The sequence below is a fragment of the Apostichopus japonicus genome, chromosome 8, assembly GCF_037975245.1.
Source record: "Apostichopus japonicus isolate 1M-3 chromosome 8, ASM3797524v1, whole genome shotgun sequence".
Taxonomy (NCBI): domain Eukaryota; kingdom Metazoa; phylum Echinodermata; class Holothuroidea; order Aspidochirotida; family Stichopodidae; genus Apostichopus; species Apostichopus japonicus.
Genome location: NC_092568.1, coordinates 17,366,723 through 17,386,117, shown reverse-complemented (window position 1 = coordinate 17,386,117; position 19,395 = coordinate 17,366,723). Strand labels below are relative to the sequence as shown.

General features: G+C 37.7%; 1 protein-coding gene across 11 annotated transcripts in view; it reads left to right on the top strand.

Moving 5' to 3' along the window:
- Window positions 1-19,395, top strand: part of LOC139970791 (ral GTPase-activating protein subunit alpha-1-like) — an 83,963-nt gene that overhangs the window by 56,804 nt on the left and 7,764 nt on the right. For all 11 annotated transcript variants that reach the window (XM_071976791.1, XM_071976789.1, XM_071976794.1 and 8 more), the window contains 19 exons: window positions 1,877-2,188; window positions 3,144-3,328; window positions 4,622-4,720; window positions 5,350-5,505; window positions 5,889-6,017; window positions 7,624-7,758; window positions 8,163-8,330; window positions 9,165-9,275; window positions 9,792-9,851; window positions 10,583-10,708; window positions 11,285-11,444; window positions 12,148-12,221; window positions 12,612-12,809; window positions 13,778-13,922; window positions 14,583-14,773; window positions 16,039-16,220; window positions 16,504-16,611; window positions 18,423-18,494; window positions 18,718-18,841. In XM_071976791.1, coding sequence (XP_071832892.1) covers window positions 1,877-2,188; window positions 3,144-3,328; window positions 4,622-4,720; window positions 5,350-5,505; window positions 5,889-6,017; window positions 7,624-7,758; window positions 8,163-8,330; window positions 9,165-9,275; window positions 9,792-9,851; window positions 10,583-10,708; window positions 11,285-11,444; window positions 12,148-12,221; window positions 12,612-12,809; window positions 13,778-13,922; window positions 14,583-14,773; window positions 16,039-16,220; window positions 16,504-16,611; window positions 18,423-18,494; window positions 18,718-18,841 — 2,735 coding nt within the window. The remainder of the gene's footprint in view (window positions 1-1,876; window positions 2,189-3,143; window positions 3,329-4,621; window positions 4,721-5,349; window positions 5,506-5,888; window positions 6,018-7,623; window positions 7,759-8,162; window positions 8,331-9,164; window positions 9,276-9,791; window positions 9,852-10,582; window positions 10,709-11,284; window positions 11,445-12,147; window positions 12,222-12,611; window positions 12,810-13,777; window positions 13,923-14,582; window positions 14,774-16,038; window positions 16,221-16,503; window positions 16,612-18,422; window positions 18,495-18,717; window positions 18,842-19,395) is intronic.

Here is a 19,395-nt window from a genome sequence, read left to right as displayed (position 1 = left end):
AGGGACTTGAAATGGTTAATTCTGAGGTATATTTACTCTATGAATTGGGCCTATAATTTGATTTATACACAAGGGTCTCCAAATAATTACTGTTACTTTTTTGTGTGGGATTGAAAAGGTGGGGGTGGGAGTAGACCCACCCACACCCCACCTCCTACCCTGGATCTACACCTGGATGTTCCCCAAACAAGTTCCTTTTGTATCACATCTCTTACAGCAAGACAGTTAAACTCTTTCTCAAAAGACATTTTGTGTGGAGCATTATACATACCTGTATTGTAAAGTACAAACTCAGTATCATTTCTTTTAAATCGTTATGTATTTTAGAAGATTGGTCATAGTTGTATCAAATATGGCTGAATTTCTACAGTAGATGGCATTTGCATAGAAGACCGCCGAAAGCATGAAACAATTATCTACTCTTTCCTCTCTGTCACCCGTTAACCTTGTTTGCAATGAGCATGCATATTGTTATTTGAATATGCAATCCGCCTAATACCAGGGCAAATTTTTTGACGGTCGTCGGATTGTCCAAGAATTCCAAATTTCTGATGCGACGAGCGAAATCTGTTTTGGAAAGCCGTCCAGCGTACGACTGGTTCTTTAAATCAAAAACAGATTGCATTAGAACCCCCAGACAGGTAAAATGATCGATATCTCCCGGCATCACATTGCTGATATAACAAAAATAGTGGTTGTCTTATGATCCACCCTGAAGGGGAGTTTTACTGGCGCCAAAGCTGGTGTTCTATTCACGGAACCTACACATCTCCCCTACAGTGTATTTATCAGAGGGACAACCAGAAAAGAGAAAAAAGGCCTTGAAAATTTGCTCTGGTCACTCACATAAATGCACTCCACCTGGTGGTATTTTCTTGCACCCTGCCGTCTTGTTGGTAGTCGTAGATTCGCAATACAACCGAGCTGTTTGATCGTATCCGCAGTGCTTGCTATTTAACGGTACGGCCAGAGAGGAATGGACAAAGATTTCTCACAGTTGCTTAAGTTAATGTGCACCACCTTAAATTTGTCTCGGCCTAGATTACTAGATAAACGTTCAGCTATGATTGGGATTCGAACCTTCTAACAATTTTAAATAGTAAGACACAGGAGACCTAGTGTCGTAGATCTGTTTTATCAAATAAACTGTGTAGTTATTAAGTGGTCTGAAAAGAAGGTGATGTCTTCAGTGTAAATGTTTTAGTGTATGGAAAGTGCATGAAAAGTGTATTAGTGTATGAAAAAAGTCTGTCTTTCAAATTTCTCAAATCATCTTCTTTTTGTCCCACAGATGAAAAAGTTATTAAAAGCCACATTTTTTATTTGCTCTATCTTGAGTCTAATCATGAAATTTGTCACTACACATAACTACATATCTGGCTTAGACAGAGTTAATATCTCTAAAGGTTCAGAGTTCGTTCCTGGGTCATTTTCTTTTTTGTTGGCCCCCAGAAAAGAGATGGAACAGGACAAATATTTGTTTAAAGTATCTATTTATGTAGACTTATAAAAGGTCATTAATATTTGCCTGCAAATAATGCTAGAAAGATAATGATAGTCACCCATGCTCAAATTTCAACAATCACTTCACTGCCACAGTTAAAACTAGTAATATACCCGCAAATGAGATATTTACGATATTAACAACTTCCTTGATGGCTGGGAATAATTTCAAGGCTCAGAGCCTTTAGGGAAAGTACTTCTGAAAACGTTTGGCCTTTTTAAAAAAAAATTTATGTAGCATCCTAAAATACTGATGACCTTTTAAAGGAAAAGTTTTTGTTGAGAAAAATCCTGTTTCATGACTTGTTATTTCTTGCTGATTTTTATCTTTCATCTTTCATATTGTCCTCTTGTCCTCCTCCTCCTGCTCCAGTTACCGACGCTGCCCCCCTCCTGGATGATAACCATTCCGTCGACACACCCGATCTCCACGGCCTCCAGCCGCCCGATGGGATCAGCCTAGAGAGTTCCCTCAGCGTCCACACTGCCGACTCGCACCTTTCTACCTCGATGGACTCTAATAGTATCACCCCTTCCACCTTCCTGGAGGACCTCAGTGCGGACCTCTCGCCGACCGTCTTACCTTATTTCATTCACTCAGAGCCAAGCACACCCTCCCAGGCGCTCTCTCTCGAGGGTGAAATGGGAAGCCTTCAGGAGGCACAAATAGAGGAAAGCGCAGAAGGTATTAGCATTGTCTACACTTCCTCCTATATTATATAGAGTCCATGAAAGAAAACGGATTGCACTTATTAAGAGAATAGTAAATAAGCAGGTTACTTAAAGCTTAGAAAACAGGCTACACTTTATATGCATTGAACATGGATCACATCTATATATCTATATATATATATCTATATACATATATATATATATATATATATATATGTATGTATATATATATATATATATATATATATATATATATATAGACATAGTATTAAACGGGTTAAAGGTGTGCATTGACGATAGCTTAATTTTGTGTGCAGAAAACAGATTGCTTTATATACAATTTAAACCAAAATATAGATGGAAGACAGAATATTAAAACAAAATAGGTCACATATATGCAGATTAAACATATTACAGATAAGGAGAATAAACAGATCACCATTGTACAGATTAAAAATATGACAGATACAGAGAACAAACAGATCATAGGTTATGGAGCATAAGCAGGTCACATTTGTGCAAATTAAACATATGACAGGAACAAAAGAGACAAGCAGATCACAGGTATGGACAATAAATAGATGATATTTGTGAATGGAAAACATATTACATTTATGCATGAAGGAACAGGTCATATATATGCAAAGTTAACAGATTATATATATGGAGATCATCTTTGCGCTTTGAAAAGGAATTACGTTAATCCGTAAGTAAACAGAGCTGCCTTAAATTGTGAAACCAATATAAGAATGTGTTAACCGTTGCAATTTTAATATATATTGGATTTGGAAAATGAAGGTGAGATCATTTAATGCAAATAAATGTATCATATATCCTGATGACCTAAAAGCTGTGTTATTTCCAGTCCTCTCACTTTTATCAACTTCAGATAGAGCTCATATTATTACATTTTTTTTTGTGTGTGGAAATTTTATATCTTTCTCTTTTGACACTTGACCCCCCACCAGTATTCTATCGGACCGAGCTAAGTGTCGTCTCCGGTGGCACCAAGTTGGGATGGTCATCGGATTCAGCGGTGATTATATGGAGGAGGATGTTAGGGGCACTGGGTGACATTAACAAGATCAAGAACCCAGGCCACCACGCACAAGTCATGAAGTGTCTGTGGGATCTATGGCAACAGTTGGCAAAGGTCAGTTCCGTTCTCAGACGTTGCAGTCGCATCTGATAACGGCAATCAAAATGATGATCAAACTTGGCGAGATGGTTTGTAAAAGCGTAGTAGACAGTAGAGGACATGTAGAGGAAAAATTGTGTATATTTTCCTTCTTGTGCTTTTTTAGTTGGTCTAGAACTAATGTGTTAAATTGACAAAAAAGAATGTAAAAAAAGCCCCTAGAAACATGGAGTATTTTATTCAATATGGCATAGCATTATCCTCGATTCAAAATGGGCCAATCGTAGTATATCGTGGACACACTGACCAAGCTTATTATTTCAGTCATTGCATATTTGCCAAAACTTGTTTACTCTCCAAATTGCTATACAATATTTGAACAATAAGTTATTTCCCTGAGAAAAAGGTTAGGTTTATGAAACATTAGTTATTAAAATAGATGAACTGCATTTTCCGTGTCTTTATTTGTTGGACTATGAGTCCAGTATTTTCAAACCTGAAAGGGGCAGAACTGATTTCATGTGTGTGTAGTTGACATTATTAGGTGAAACGGTAGTAAAATCAGATCAAAAGGAAATGCTTTTTCTCTGTCATATTTAGTTGAACTGCCATTCCATTGTGAGTATCTGAAGAACATAAATAAGTACAGCTACAACTGACTGAAGTGATCAAAATGGCAAAAATACATGAAAGGAATACTTCATGAAAGGAATACTTCATGAAGCATGGCTTCCAGCATTTCATTGGAACATCAAGTTGACATACATTTAAAGAAGTTGATAGTTTTGTTATTTAACTTTCTCTTTCCTCTATGGTTTATCTGGAATATGAGTTATTAATTGATTGCATATATAGTGCCATAATTTTTTATGCTTTAAGCCTACCTTGGAATGGCCAATTAACAATTTGATTTTTTATCAAATAAATCCAATTTTTGCAGAAAATAGAATTCATTTTTCCCTTTCAGCTTTGGGAAGAAACATTTCTTGTTAACATCAGGAAGATAAATTACGCGAGTGTGTTGTTGAAAGTACCTTTTCGGAGGTGACGAGGAGAACATCATATCATGAAATGGAACATAGCGTGAAACCCTTGTAGCGTATTAACGAGATTGGACCTACTGTAGCATAAATTACTAAATTATCTAGACATATTTTTACATTCCGTAATCACAGAAATTCTTCCGATTCCGATCTTCCCCTTCACGGATAGATACGATATCAGTTTCTTAGGGTAACACAAACTGCAGAATTTATGAAGTAGGGTATATAATAGTCTTCTATTTTTCTTTTTTATTCCTGTTTCTAGTTGAGGGACAACCTCGGCATCTCAACAAATAATTTATTCACCCCACCACCTCCGGACTACATTCCACCCCTCCAGCTTATCTCTCCCTGGCTCTTCAAGGTGAGACTTTAACCTATCCAGAATGCAGATACTCCGTTCATGTCAATTGTTATGGTAGCCTTGAAAGGAACAGAATGTCATAGCCTCCTTGAGGGGTTTGTTTAAAATTACATAACTTATACCTCCCCTTCCACCATTACACACTCTCATGCTAGTCCTTCCATCCCTCCCAACCCCCCCCCCCTCCCTCCATTACTTATCAACATTGGCCCTCTAGCCAAATATCTATTATAGATTGCATATGAGAACTCAAATGTGGCAAAAGTTAGTGCTTCCTTTTTCCTTTGATTGCACACTTTACTCCCCCTTCCCCAACCACCGTCCCCCATTGCACAATCTCCCATGTAACCCACTTGTCCTTTATCACCATCCCATTCAAGTACCACCACACTCATACGGACCACCAATATAATTTACACAGCAATATTTATGCAATGCAACTGTGTGCCACATACCAGATTCATATTTACAAATTCCATACAACTATTTCATTTTGGTTTGAAACTGGAGACGCTGGATTTTCCTCCTGTTCAATTAAGTCTTATCTTCAGCCAGCTCATTAAATAAATTTATTAATTTCCCTTTGCTGATATCCAAACAATTTAACTTTAACTCTGATCGTGTGACAGGCCACCCAGCTGCCAAACGTTCACCAGAGCGGACGTCTGTGGGCGTACAGGCTGCTCTGTTTCTTAACCATACGGAGACAGGACCAGCCCCTCTCTAAGGACTACCTGACTCACTTCTACCGGTTACTTCATGTCGGCCTCAACAACTCCGAGCAGGTCAGTGAAAAATATCATATTTAACGTCATAAAAACTCTGTACCAGGAAACCTTTTCCTTTCTAGCACAATGCATATATACAAATGTTTGCTTAAAGTGTTGGCATTTCTTTAAATTTGTTTAGTCTTTGAAGAACTCATTTTTTCCAGGTTTTCTTTAACAGACTATGTAAAGCGTTGTGAGATAACAAAGGTTTCTTTGTCACTGTTTTTCATTGTTCTTTTCTAGCACAATTCTTATATATAAATGTTTGCATAAAGTGTTGGCATTGTTTTTAAATTTGTTTAGTCTTTCAAGAATTTTTTTTTCCAGGTTTCTTTTAACAGATGTAATTTAGTTATGAGATAACAAAAGGTTCTTTTGTCACTGTTTTCATTGTTTAGGATGTCGTTAACACCATAGTGCAATACTCTGCTCCCGAGTTCTTTTCTTGCGACCTGCCCGGATCGACGATGCTCATTCTAGACTTCATACATGCTGCTAACATCATCACCAACAGCACGGATATGGAGGTAGGAAGGCTGCTCCCTCATATTACTGGTTGATTTCTAGACTGTATTTGTAGTTTATTAAGTCATTTATTATAATGTTTAACTTAAAAATAAGTTGAAAATATTTTCATGGCATCCTGGCAAAATGTCAGACCTCCCAGCAAAATCATTAAAACCTTTGAAAAACCTTCATTTAAAAAACAGCTCTTTATTTTTCAAAAATATATTAAAACCTTTGAAAACCTTTATTTAATAACAGCTCTTTATTTTTCAAAAATACTATTTAAAACCTAATACTTTTATTTTAAGTTATTTTTTTTTTTTTAAAGATTTAGTTTAGAGTAGAAATATTGTATTCAGTCATGCTAACCATTGGCCATTAAGTTTTTGTGGACAGCTAGGCATGATTCTTGCAGTGATACAAAACAGACTCACAAACAACAGTTAATGTAAGTCAGGTATTTTAAATAAGGGCCACAGATGATGTAAAAATGGGGCATAGATGGTGAGTATGTTACAAATTAACTTCATCTTTGACCTTAAAAAAACCTTAATTTTCATGTTTTAAGCCTAAAGAAACCTTTATTTCTTCATTTACAATCTTTAAAAAAAAAACTTTATTTTGTTGAAGTGCCAGCCGGTGGGAGGTCTGAAATGTGAATCATGGAATAGTTTCAAAGTGGTTTTTTGGCCAAGGTTTTTTTATCTGCCGGCCATTGGCTTTAACAAACAGGGGCTTGTTGGCATATGTTGCTTGCTTTTCATACTACTTGAAGACGTTAGGGATTGATATCGTCCACCAATTAACCGTGGACATGTGACAAATAAACAGTTCATTAGGAATGTAAAGGCCTGCTCATACTCCAGTACAGCATGCTGTAGCAGTCTTGCGCTGCTGTCCTGCTGTGAAACTGATTAAGTTCTTCACGAATATGTTTTTTTATTGCCAGGTCGTTAGTGACTGCAAAGTACAGGAAAATCCAACGCTCTGTAATCGCCGCTACCTTAAATCGGCCTGCCATAGTTAAGGTCAAAGCTCAAAGCTGTCAGTCGATAAATTTTGTTGACCTTTTATCAACCAATCAGAGATTTTTCTAAGCACACTATGTAGTGAAAAAATATGAACTCAAGGGTAAAACCCAAAAAGTATTAATAAAACGACTGTGTGCAATGAAGATGGTTTTACCATATATCAGTGAATAAATTTAGAGTTCAAAATTTTGTGTAGCAGTTTTGAAGTCACTGAATTTTGTCCTTTGTAAAATACTATGGTTCCTGTGTACAAAACTAATACACATGTTTGGACTTGCATAGTAATTTGACCAGTTTGCAAAGCTTTTTGCAATGCGACACTGGATAAATTATTCACCGTATAGGGGTCGGTTTACATCTATCGACCACGACATAGCGGTCGTATTTTAATTTGGAGTACGATCCAGCCAGGTGGAATTGGTTTCCAACTCCAGCAGTCAACTCTTGAGGAATTGTGTCTCTGTGTATGTGCAATTACTGCTTTATTTGCTTGCAAAGGAGATTTATTAAGCCAGATGTGTTTCTTTAGTTGTTCTAATACAGCTGAGGGTAGATGTTAACCCAGTCATAAGCTTTTTTGACTTTGCATTTACAGGCTCCTCGGATCTCCGCGCTGTCTCTGCTGGGGTCCCTAGTTTGCTTTCCTAACATGTTCTGCAACCTCAATCTGCTAGAACCAAACTCTCCAGATATTGTCTGTATCAAGGGTCCTGATATGAGCCCTGTTAAGGTAAGGAGTCTTATTTCTTTCTTTTTCCGGCCATCATTTAGAGGGAATCAGGTTTATTAATTTTAACAAATCTTGGGATAGGTTTTTAATATCACACGTAGAAATAGTCTGCAGTGACACGATTATCATGGATTATACTCTTCGTTGTTGTTGTTGTTTTTCTCTCTTTGAACGTCATTGGTCCTGCACTTCATGAATGTCAATCATTTGTGCCGATGTTTCACAACTCTCGAAAACATCTGATATGATTCTGTTTCAGTAGAAAAATATTCTTTTTCATATGACGATGTTAAGTTGTTTTACTCTTTTTCTTATGAGGGTTTAAAGTTATTTTTCTTTTTTCATATGAGGATATTAATTTTTTAAGTGTCTTACTTGTGGTTTCATTTTATCTGGTATGCTAGGACCTGTTGCTAGGGATTTTGCTCAAGTGTGGCAAGAAGGAACCAAACTCAGAGGCCAGATGTATCGCGCTCTGCAGTCTGTCGATATTCCTCTACGAAGAGCTAGTCCATGCTACATTCCACAGCAGGATGAAGGACGCCCTCAATGTACTTCTTGTCAGTCTCAAGGTTGGTGTCAACTTATCATGATGATAATCATACAATAGTAATAATAACAATAGTAATAATAATAAAAGTAATGTTAACAACTATTCCTATATAGTGTCAAATCCAATCTGATCAGGTTGCTCAATGTACTTTACTGGTGCCAAAGTTAAAATGAGCAATTAAAAACTTATTATTATTATTATTTTAGGTTTACAGTCTTGTTCAGTGCCAAGGCCCTCTCACACGACTTTACAACTTAACCCTGGTCATTGGTAACTTATCACGCCTACACACCAAAGTGTGAACAATTCAAACAATCTCTCCTGGGGCACCACATTGCAACGTGTCCCCCGAGGGACTTCCCATAGGGTGCAGCCACAAACCGGCGCACGCAACTATATTTACAAGTTACCTCGCAAGTCCCCATTTATATACCTGGGTGAAGAGAGCCAATGGAGATAAAGTGCCTTTCCCAAGGACACAAGGCTATGATCTGGCCAGGACTCGAACCTGTAATCCTTAGATCACAAGTCCACTGCCTTTACCACTTGACCACAACACTAAAAAAAAAAACCAAATTGTTGTTTTAATGCAAAGCTTAAACTGATCGAGAGAGTCCAAATGATCGTAACTTAACCAGAAGGGGGTTCCAGAAGTGAGGTGTGGTGTGTTGGAAGCTAAAAATTACCAAAGATCTGCATGACAGAACAATGGGATTTTGTGGAGCTGGAAGAGTGATAGGAAACAAAGGGGTGGGGGAGGGGTGTGTGGGAGTGAGTTTGTCACTCTAAGATGAAGAAGATTTTTTCAGTAGCCATTGATCCTCTTGATAATAGATGTCTTTCTTTGTTTCAGTTTTCCAGCAAACAGGTGGCACAGATGGCCTGTGATATGTTGCTCATGTTGAGTGACCAGGCAGGCAGGCTTAGGACACACCTACCAGAGACGCCCAAGAAAATTATCGAGGTACGCAGCAGTTAAAGAAAATTCCTTATAGAGAGAAACTGTTGCGGTAGTCACATGAGGGAAATTGTTTATAAGTGGGATGTTTGTTTTTTTACTGTGTAATGATTGCAACCAGATGTCATAAGAAGTAAAAGAATTAATGCTGAAGTGGATACATTGTCACATATTTGACTTTGTTAAGAGTATTAAGTCTGATTTCTTCATCTCGAGGGTTGTTTGAAGATCAAACCCAGACAGGTAGAAATCGTAACTCTTAGAACCTTGCATCGTTTTGATTTGTTGATTTGTCTTTCTATGAGTTCATGTCGTGGAGTTGCGCGACTGCTTCGGAATCGATGTAATATGTTTTTCTTTCAGTCCTCCTTGCGAACCCTCTGTATTCTCGTCTGTATCTATGTATGCTGTCAGTTATAACCTACACATATCTGGCAATGTCTGGTTACTCTCACTGGTTACTGGTTACTCTCACAAACTTGTAATTAACACTGCTGACCTTTTCTCCTTTTTTGTGTGCAGGTTATTGCCATCACAGCGTCTACTCTGCTGCCCCAGGCTCATGCTACTGGAGATAAGAAGGTTAGAAAATATTCCTGCTTCATAATTTAAGATTTATCTAGGCTTCTTTTGGTCTTTCAACTTGTAAAACAAATGACTCCCATGTTCGGTGACCATTCGCACAATTACTTCTTGAGCGATAAAAATGTTGCCTCCATTTTATAAGAGGTGATAAGTAGCATCTGTAACATCCGTCCATCCGATCCATTGGATTTGCCCTTCCTGCATAAGTAAAAGTTTGAATGAGAAAATTGTTATCCTTGCATGAAGCAAGTTGGGTGCTATAGACCACAGTGGTATGAATACTAGCTAATTCTTGTGTTGGTATTAGTGGATTCTTGTGTTAGTATTAGTGAATTCTTGTGTTAGTACTGTGAATTCTTGTGTTAGTACTAGTGAATTTTTGTGTTAGTATTAATGAATTCTTGTGTTAGTACTAGTGAATTCTTGTGTTAGTATTAGTGAATTCTTGTGTTAGTATTAGTGAATTCTTGTGTTAGTATTAGTGAATTCTTGTGTTAGTATTAGAAAATACTCTCATATGATCACAAGCTGGATCACCTTTTAAAAGACTTCTTCGAAGCTGTGATATTAGTTATATAGTTAAGAAAATACCATTTTTCTTTTGGTTTGGTCTTTTTCTTGTTTCAGTTTTTTGCATCTCAACTAATTTTTCTATCGTGTATTCGTCCATTTTTCTTTTTCAAGTTTTCATTTCATCTGGTCCTAACTTTTTTTTTTTTTCATTTCAGCTGCTGGTGTCATTACTTTTCTGTCTCTTGGAGTGGTGCATGGCTGTTCCAGTTAACTCCCTCCTTGAGAAAACACAGAGTAACAGTAAACAAGAGGGAGACATTCTGATACATACTGTCTTTAGGGTAAATGACTCCATGATTCAAGTTTCACATCTTATGTTATGTTTTATAGAAGATGGGGTAACTCAATGGGGGAGGGGGATGGGGAACTGATGTTGTAATGTTTGCAGTGGGTTGAAACGGAGGGTCTCAAAATTAGTGATATTCCATGATCGCTGAGTGTGACATGTTGTCATTTATCTATGTTCTCTGGCGTTTGGCATTTTTGCCAGATCAGACTGGTTTGTTAGAAAAAGCTAAAAATTTAATTAATTTATATTTAAAAAAATTAAATCATTTCATATTCTGTAGGCCTACTGAATACATTAGAGTATGGCTCCGCCTGCAAACAAGTTATAGAAAGTTAACAACAGGAATCGGTTTCACTGCTAAAGGCAATGCGATATGCAAATTTGATATCCTATGAATAAACAGAATCACAGCCTTTTCCTTCCTTTTCTTGTCCAATGTTAACTTATCATGGAAGTCATCTTGAAATATTGCATTTGTTACCAATTTATTGGCAATAAACAACACGAGAAAAGAAATATGAGCTCACAGGAAAATATCAAGATAAAATGTTTTGTAAACTTTTTAAAGGTCCTTCAGTCAGCATCTGAAGAGAGAACATCTCAGCCAAGATGGAGCACAAATCTGGCTGAGTTGGCTTCTCCGGACTACGATCCTCATCTTAATTTAGATGCCATTAAGGAGAGTAGGAGGAGCTTGTTTATAGAAGGGACTACCAGTGGTCCAGAGAGTGAGTATCCTCATTGCATTGACACACAGCTTACAGCTTACTATACCACATATAGTACACAGGTTACACTCCCTCCCCATACTGTCAGTGATGGGAATCACATATAAAACACATAGCTTACCCTTCTTATACCACATAGCTTACACTCCCCATACTGCAATGATGGGGTATCACATGACATACACAGTTCACACTCCCCCTACTGCCAGTGATGGCAATCATATATATCACACACAGTTTACATTCCCTATACTGATAGGGAATCACATAAAACACATATGGCTTCCTTTCCTATACCACATAGCTTCCACTCCCTATACTGGCAGTGATGGGAATCACATATGAAACACAGTTTACACTCCACATACTGCTAGTGATGGGAAATGCATGTAATATACATAGCTTACCCGTCCTATACCACATATAACACTCACAGCTTACAATCCCCATACTGCCAGGGATGGTGTTTATAAGTTAGCTGTGAATTCACTTTAAATATGAACAAGTTTCCATGATAAGTGTGCAATATATGTGTTACATATTCCAAAGGTGTCTTTTCTCTATGAATGCAGGTAAGACACAGTATCATTGACATTCTAAAACCCCATTAGGGTTGATGTTAGGAACTGCTTGTCTAAATGTAATACCTTTCCATTGCCACATCCATGTGATAATTTTCTCCTGTTTTTTTTAACCTGTTCAGGTTTCATGCCAGGGACACCAATCCAGAGCAGAGCTGGGCTCTCAACCAATGTTGTCGCATTAACTGCCAACACAGTAAGAAATTCGCCAAATTTGTTGAGGGTCTGTGTATGTAAGGATTCCCACCATGGAAATTTACTTTTAGCATTCCTGTTTGTCTGAGTGCCTGAGGGAAATCATTGTTTGACCACCTTCTTCCCCTCCCCACCCCACCCCACCCCACTAAATATCTTGCTAAACCTGCCTAGTTTTGTACAGTGTGTGTGTGTTTGTTTGTTTGTTTCTAAGCTGTGTATTAATTTGGTATGTCTCATATTAACTTTACAGAGAATCTCACAAAAAGATTATTGGAAAGAATGCTGTATAACTTTGTATGTTACATCATTTTTGCCATAGTTAATCTTAACAAGACACACACACAAAATAAAATTTAAATTCCCCTCTTCATTACCTTCTCTTTTGCAGGTTCTATGTCACTTGATGAATAGACTGAACCATTTCCCTTTAGAGGGTGGACCCGCTTGCGTCACCTCCACATTGAATGAGTTTGACGACCATTTAAATATGGACGAGCTGTCTCCAGCTATTTTTGAAGCTCCCAACGTGCAATTTTTCATTTACAACGACTCATCTATCGTTTCTTTAGTGCAATTATCATCTCAGGTGAGGAAGGATTAATGGGTCGCTCTTATCTGCAGATAGCCTGAATCTTTAGTTTGAATAGTTGTGAATCTGGGAGAGCATTTTAACGAAATGTATGGTGGGGAGAAGGGGCAGGGGGGGGCATTATGGGTTATTAAACCAGGTTGATTGGCAGTAGAAGCTGTTAATAATATTGACAAAATTTGACCTCTGGAATTTTTTAAGATCGTGTTCATTGCTTGAAAATGTTTTGCATTTGATTAACAAATTTATTCATTTATGTAGCAATTGTTGACCTTAAAATTAACGTAGTGACCTTGGAAGGGTTGTGATTCTTTCACCTCAAGAAATTTATATCAGGAGTGATGTGTGCGATTTCGTGCCGAAGGCAAAGGAATCTTTACAATGGTGAAGTGTGTGTATGCAACACCTTGGCTTGTATTACAAGATAGTTAATACTATACATAGTTTACTTGAACTTCATACTTGTTTTTTTTTGTGTGCATGCACGTTTAGTACTCAGTTGATAATTGTGTTCAGTGGATAGATTGTGGTCATGTTCAGTTTGTGAAGGCACACAAATATGGTACTGTGACAATAGGGTCTGAGCTTTAGCACCACATACCATAGACATAGTAGATGAAATAAAAATATTATAATTAAGATTGAGTGTAGCTGTCATGTTCGATTCTGAGAGTTTATACTCTTAAACACATCTGGCTCTTGTCATGTTTGTGCACAAAAATGTCAAAAAGTTATCTGTTTGGTGTGAGACATAAAATTTTGCAATCCATATCAGTTTAATATTTCATTGGTTGATGTCCACAAGTGAGTGTTGTAAATACCACTGCAATGTTCAACATAGCTGGAACTCTCTGACGTTGTTCTGACTTTGGACAAGTCTGTAATTTTCAATCAATCAATTTGTGTAAAACATTTTAATGCAGTGCACCACAAAGTCTTTGGGTTTTCTGGTTATGTTATTTCAGGATACTTTAAGTGATGATGCTCGGCTACTTGCCAGTGCTCAGTCAGAGCTTAGGATCATTATCAGAAATGTCGGAGGCAAATTCAGCTGGGATGGCGGCATCCTCTACGGACCATCGGAGAGAAGTATTGGACCACAGAAGCCTGGTAAGCATATCACAGTATCTCCTGTTCTATCACTATTAACTGCTGCTTTGGATGCATCAAGCACCTGCTTAATTGCTAATCCTGCATTTTTACCTGTTGAATATTCATGAGGACATGTCACAATTATAGTTTTTTTAACATACTTCAGATGTTTTAGACGTCACTTTGTTATCACAGTTAGGCATTGATGTAAGGGTATATCTCAGGGAAAATTAAATTCCATGAAGAAGAAAGCGGTTGCATTTATCAGTGACAAACATGAACATTTTCCAAAGGATTTTTTTGGGCGAGTGAAGATGGGGATAATTAAGTGCAGTTTCATAGTGTAACATTCTCTACAGAAAAAACATTTTTATTTTAACCGTTTACAGGAATTCACAGATGTGCTATAGGTGGTACATGAATGTCATGAATATTCATTTCCTCTCTACAGAGAACACCCAGTTGTCCATGGCTGCATGAAAAAGATCTATAGGAAATGTTCTTCTTTGTGAAGAATGTCTTGCTAAGGGGGGTATGTGTTCTGAGATAATAAGGTGTAGAGGGACCAGAATATGTATTGTTATGATGTCTTGGAGGAGTCAGCACTGTCAGATATGTTTGAATATTCATATATGGTAATATGACCATGTGTTCTTATTTCACCCTCTCTCTCTTCAGAGGACCAGGAGGTGGAGTCGTACGATGCCAGTCTGGAGGAGTCTGCAGACGTCGACGAAGACGAAGATGAATTCTCGTCCAGGATGGCGTCGTCCCTCGCAGATTCTGCGACAGATTTGCGGGGCCTCAGCAGACCTCGCAGTACCCTACCATCGTGGGATGCTGACAGAGAGGCAGACCTGCTGGATGAGGTAAAGGGAGGAAGAGAATTGAGATGAGGCAACCTCAGCCTCAGTGACTTATTGATCATGCTCTTGGTTTGCAGTATAGAGATCTTTTGAATGGTCTTTAATCTCACGATGCTTCAGATTAATTGAAAAATTACCTGTTTCAGATCTTCACCAAATAGTGAAAATATCAGATGATCTATTGGTTGTTATTTAACTGTTTGCCTTAAAAAGGATTAAGCAAATATTCTCCATGTAACTGCTTTGATTCAAACTGGATATATACAGTAATAGGAATCATCCATGGATAGTGTGGCCAGATATCCGGCATTTATAGGCCAGACAGTCACTGTCCTCCAGCATGACCTCTCGCCGGATTTGTGTATATCCGGCAGTTGTTAATAAATGGTTTTAAAAAACAAACAGTAAACAATCGATGTTTGATAGTTACAGAATCCAACAGCTACTCATTCTTAAAACTCTTAAACTTGTACTTTATTGGCTTTTATGAATGTAAGGCTAACATGTATGCACATATATGCATTTTCTACTGTGCAAAGCAAGTGCAATTTCCTTACAGTTAGTATTATCTTGTATGAAGTGTATTAAAATTGTTCTAATTTAGTCTGTAATTTCATTGTGATATGTGGAACATGCAGGGTTCCCCCACCAGCTTTGAAACATAATTCATGACTAGCAGTCCCCTGTCATCATGTCATCTATTCCATTACATTAATGTGTCCTCTAATTTGATATTCCTGTCAAGGGCCAAACTATCCATAGAGCTTCTCATCTGGTTTTACAGTTAGTATGATCTTGTATGAAGTGTATTGAAATTGTTCTAATTTAGTCTGTAATTTCATTGTGATATGTGGAACATGCAGGGTTCCCCCACCAGCTTTGAAACATAATTCATGACTAGCAGTCCCCTGTCATCATGTCATCTATTCCATTACATTAATGTGTCCTCTAATTTGATGTCCTGTCTGTGGCCACACTCTCCATAGAGTTTCTGATCTGGTTTTCATTTATGTTTGGAAAGCTGATCATGCAGAAAATATACTTTTACGTTGAATGTAAACATTTTGCCTCGTGCCATGACTGTAGCAAATAGTCGAAGCAGTACATTTCGTGGACGGCTTTCATGAAGGAAGTCTTCTCGAAATTGTTTCAACCTTTTGGAGATAACGTCATTCGATACAGAATAATAATCTCGAGTAATCTGTGAAAAATTGATGGATTAGCCTCTGTGAGCCTCAAAATATTGTCACATTTAATTTGAATTACAGCTGCAACAGTTCCTCGGATACACCAGCCCAGAGTGTCTGCTACGACCAGGTGTCCCTCTGAACATACCAACCCCAGCCCCAGCCGAGATTTCAACTCCTCTGGAGAAGGAAGCACTCGCTGGTATCTTACACCAGTTTGAATTGGAAACAAAATTCTGCTCCGAAAATGCGGAGCGGAAAAGGTGCGGATAATTTAGACATATTTGAAATGAGCTAGTTGTAACATGACAAAGTGTTGATATTGGAAAGCAAATTTACTTATATGAGAAGATTAAATAAAACCATCACCTGTAGCAGTTTCCCTTCACTTGTTGAAAACCATTTACGATACAATTTTTTTGAGGGATTTGAATGCATTCATATACATTGAATATTTAGGTTTGATGGACCACAGATTATTGCATAAAGTGATGCATATGCATGAGTTCTTCTGAGTTCATTGTTTTGTCCTATTGTGTTTCCCAGCATGATCTCACAACCGATGCAGGAGACTCCGCCCATCGATCCAGATTCTAGTTTCTTCCTCTGTCGAAGTCTTCTCAGCCAACTGGGACTCCTTAATTGGAATAAACGGTGAGTTTGTAGATAAGATCAGTATCTAGGATTTTGATGTAAATGGTGTATTCGTAGATATTAATGTTCTACGTTTATTGTTTGCCATTCGTAACCACACTGTGAAAAATATCCCCATCTTCATTAAACACCTCATGAGCTTACAGTACCACCCTGGGACCCACTATGTAGCCATTTGGACTTATGCCTCCTTACGTAGGGCGAAACTTTCTTATGATGAGTTTCAATTTTGATGGATGGTAAAGGAGATGATAGGGCAAGAGAGAGGAAGGTTAATAGGTTTTATAGCCTCGTCCCTTCTCCTCCAATACATTGCACCATCTTATAGACAAGAGTACACCCTGGTTTCTCAACAACTTTTCTTAGCACAGGTTTACATTTAGTCGCATTAAGGAGAAGACAGTATCTCAAATTAAATGAATAAACCCGAAATGAGTAGTATTGTAGCTCGACGTCTCCAAAACCATTTTAAATTTGCTGCGCAGAGAGGAGCATGTTCGTTATCCACTGAACAGGTGAAATATTTCTGCAGTATTTAACTTCCCAAGACATAAAATTACTATTGCACAAGTTAGTTCACTACCAGGGATGTAAGTCTTGAGGATTTTTACGGAAATCCGGTTTTTTTTTGCAGGGATGTAAGTCTTCCGTATTTTTACGGAAATCCGTTTTTTTTTTAAATTCCAATAAAGTTCCACAAAATTGTTCGAATATCAAAGACACAACGCGGCAAAAATGCCTGGCCCGTTGCAGCAAGCTAACTTCAATTTTCTCAAAATACCATTTCCAGTTTCGCATCATCGCATTGCACTGTACAACATTGTGCCATGTGAATATCGTTGCGTACGTGCGAACTTCAAATCGTTATAGCTCATTTCTGTCGTTGAAAAACCTTGCCTAATTAATGTTGATTGGACTGCTAATTAATATCTTCGTAACTGCTGGTGCTCGACATAAGTTTTGGAATTAACGCTTGTGATATTTGTGAGCGGCGGAAATCTACGGGATACGCATATGAAAGTCGATATTTGTGATCGCATTCGAATGTGAGACTGTTTTTTATTCCGTAGTTCGCTGCGACGTATTCGTAACTTTGAGCTAGCCTAACATAACGATAGTGTGTAAGTAGTAAGAACTAGGGGTAGGATGTGTTAGCGCTAATACTTCTAAGCTAGCCTAACATACAGTAACGATAGTGTGTAAGTAGTCAGAGCTAGGAGTAGGATGTGTTAGGACGGCATTCACCTGGGGTCTCCGAATATTTTTCCGGTTTTTTTTTTTGGCTGCACTTACATCCCTGCACTACTAATGCTGCAAGCAACATGTGGATTTGAAACTAAGATCCCTTAATACATCCTACAATGTAATCTGCTATCCTAACATAAGAGCAAACTATTTCTTCCATGTTCTAATGCGACGATCTGCAAAACTATGGGGCACAACACTAAAAATTATTTTTGGCGGGTCCTGGGATTTTGCTGGAGGTTGAAAAATTGATCTACAGTTTTCAAAGCTCGCCGACAGCCGTAGTCCAAGTTAGCTTTTCATGTATTCTGAGCATTGATTCTGAGGGGTGGGGGACTGGTGGGTCATGGTGGGTCATTGTGTAGTCCTCATGAAAGGTAATGGGTCTAAACGTGGCAGACTACAGTTGTAATGGATACGATAAAAACAAACACTTTGTGTAGTCATTTTCTTCAGGAACTAAAAAACTTCCTCATGATTTTGATAAGTTCTATGATTCATTCACAAATCATTTAATAGTTTTGAGGCTTCATTCGTAATATAACATGTCTTTATTTACTGCACAGATCACAAGTGGATATCCTAAAAAAGAATGACCAGTTAGCAAGAGAACTTAAAAATCTGGATTCTAGACAGTGGTGAGTTTTTTAGATTTTTGACTGACAGAGATTGCATGTTGTAACCTAAGTATAACATTTTTTAGCTGTGTCAGCATTTTTTTTGTTTTCTTTACAATTTTTAAATGCAGGAAACCACGTCTTTATAATCTTCATTGCAGAACTTGCAATTGAATGGATAAAACCTGTTTTTGTATCTCTTTTTTTTTCTTTTTTCTTTTTTTTTTTCAAATTTCGACCGTAGTCGAGAAACTCACAAGATTGCAGTCATGTACGTGGCGGAGGGTCAAGAAGACAAGATGTCTGTCCTGTCTAACAGCGCTGGCAGTAAAGCTTATGAGAACTTTGTGTCTGGGATTGGCTGGGAGGTTTGTAACCTTTAAAACATATGCAATTGCAATTGCAATTGCATGATACCTATTAGGTTATTAGTGCTGTTTCCATGAAGCCTAGCTGATAGGATACCCCAATCTGCATATCTTCTGTCAACATTATCTCAAACTCTGTAGAATATTATAGACTCAAGTTGACATTGCTACAAATGTCAAATTCTATCTGTTTGGGAAGTTTCTGTGTTCGTATTAAAGTAGTTACATCAGATGTAGATTGAAGACAAGCATAAGTCTGGAAGAGTTGATACAATGCTACTTGTAGTACTAACACAGATATCTTTGTATGGTGAGCTGCTTACTTGTTGTTTTTAAATGCGGATTCATCTTGTATCATAATAAATGAATTTAAAATATGATCAGTGATGTCACTACAGACTTAGAGACTTCCATTGTAGTGTATTGCCAAAAAAAAAACATTAATGAAGTGTTTCAACATATCCTTAAAAGTAAACCAATAGGTCAATTGCTGGCAGAATTGGATTTGGTAAAGAGTGATTGAATCAGTAGTAACACTGAGTTAGGTTATAGTC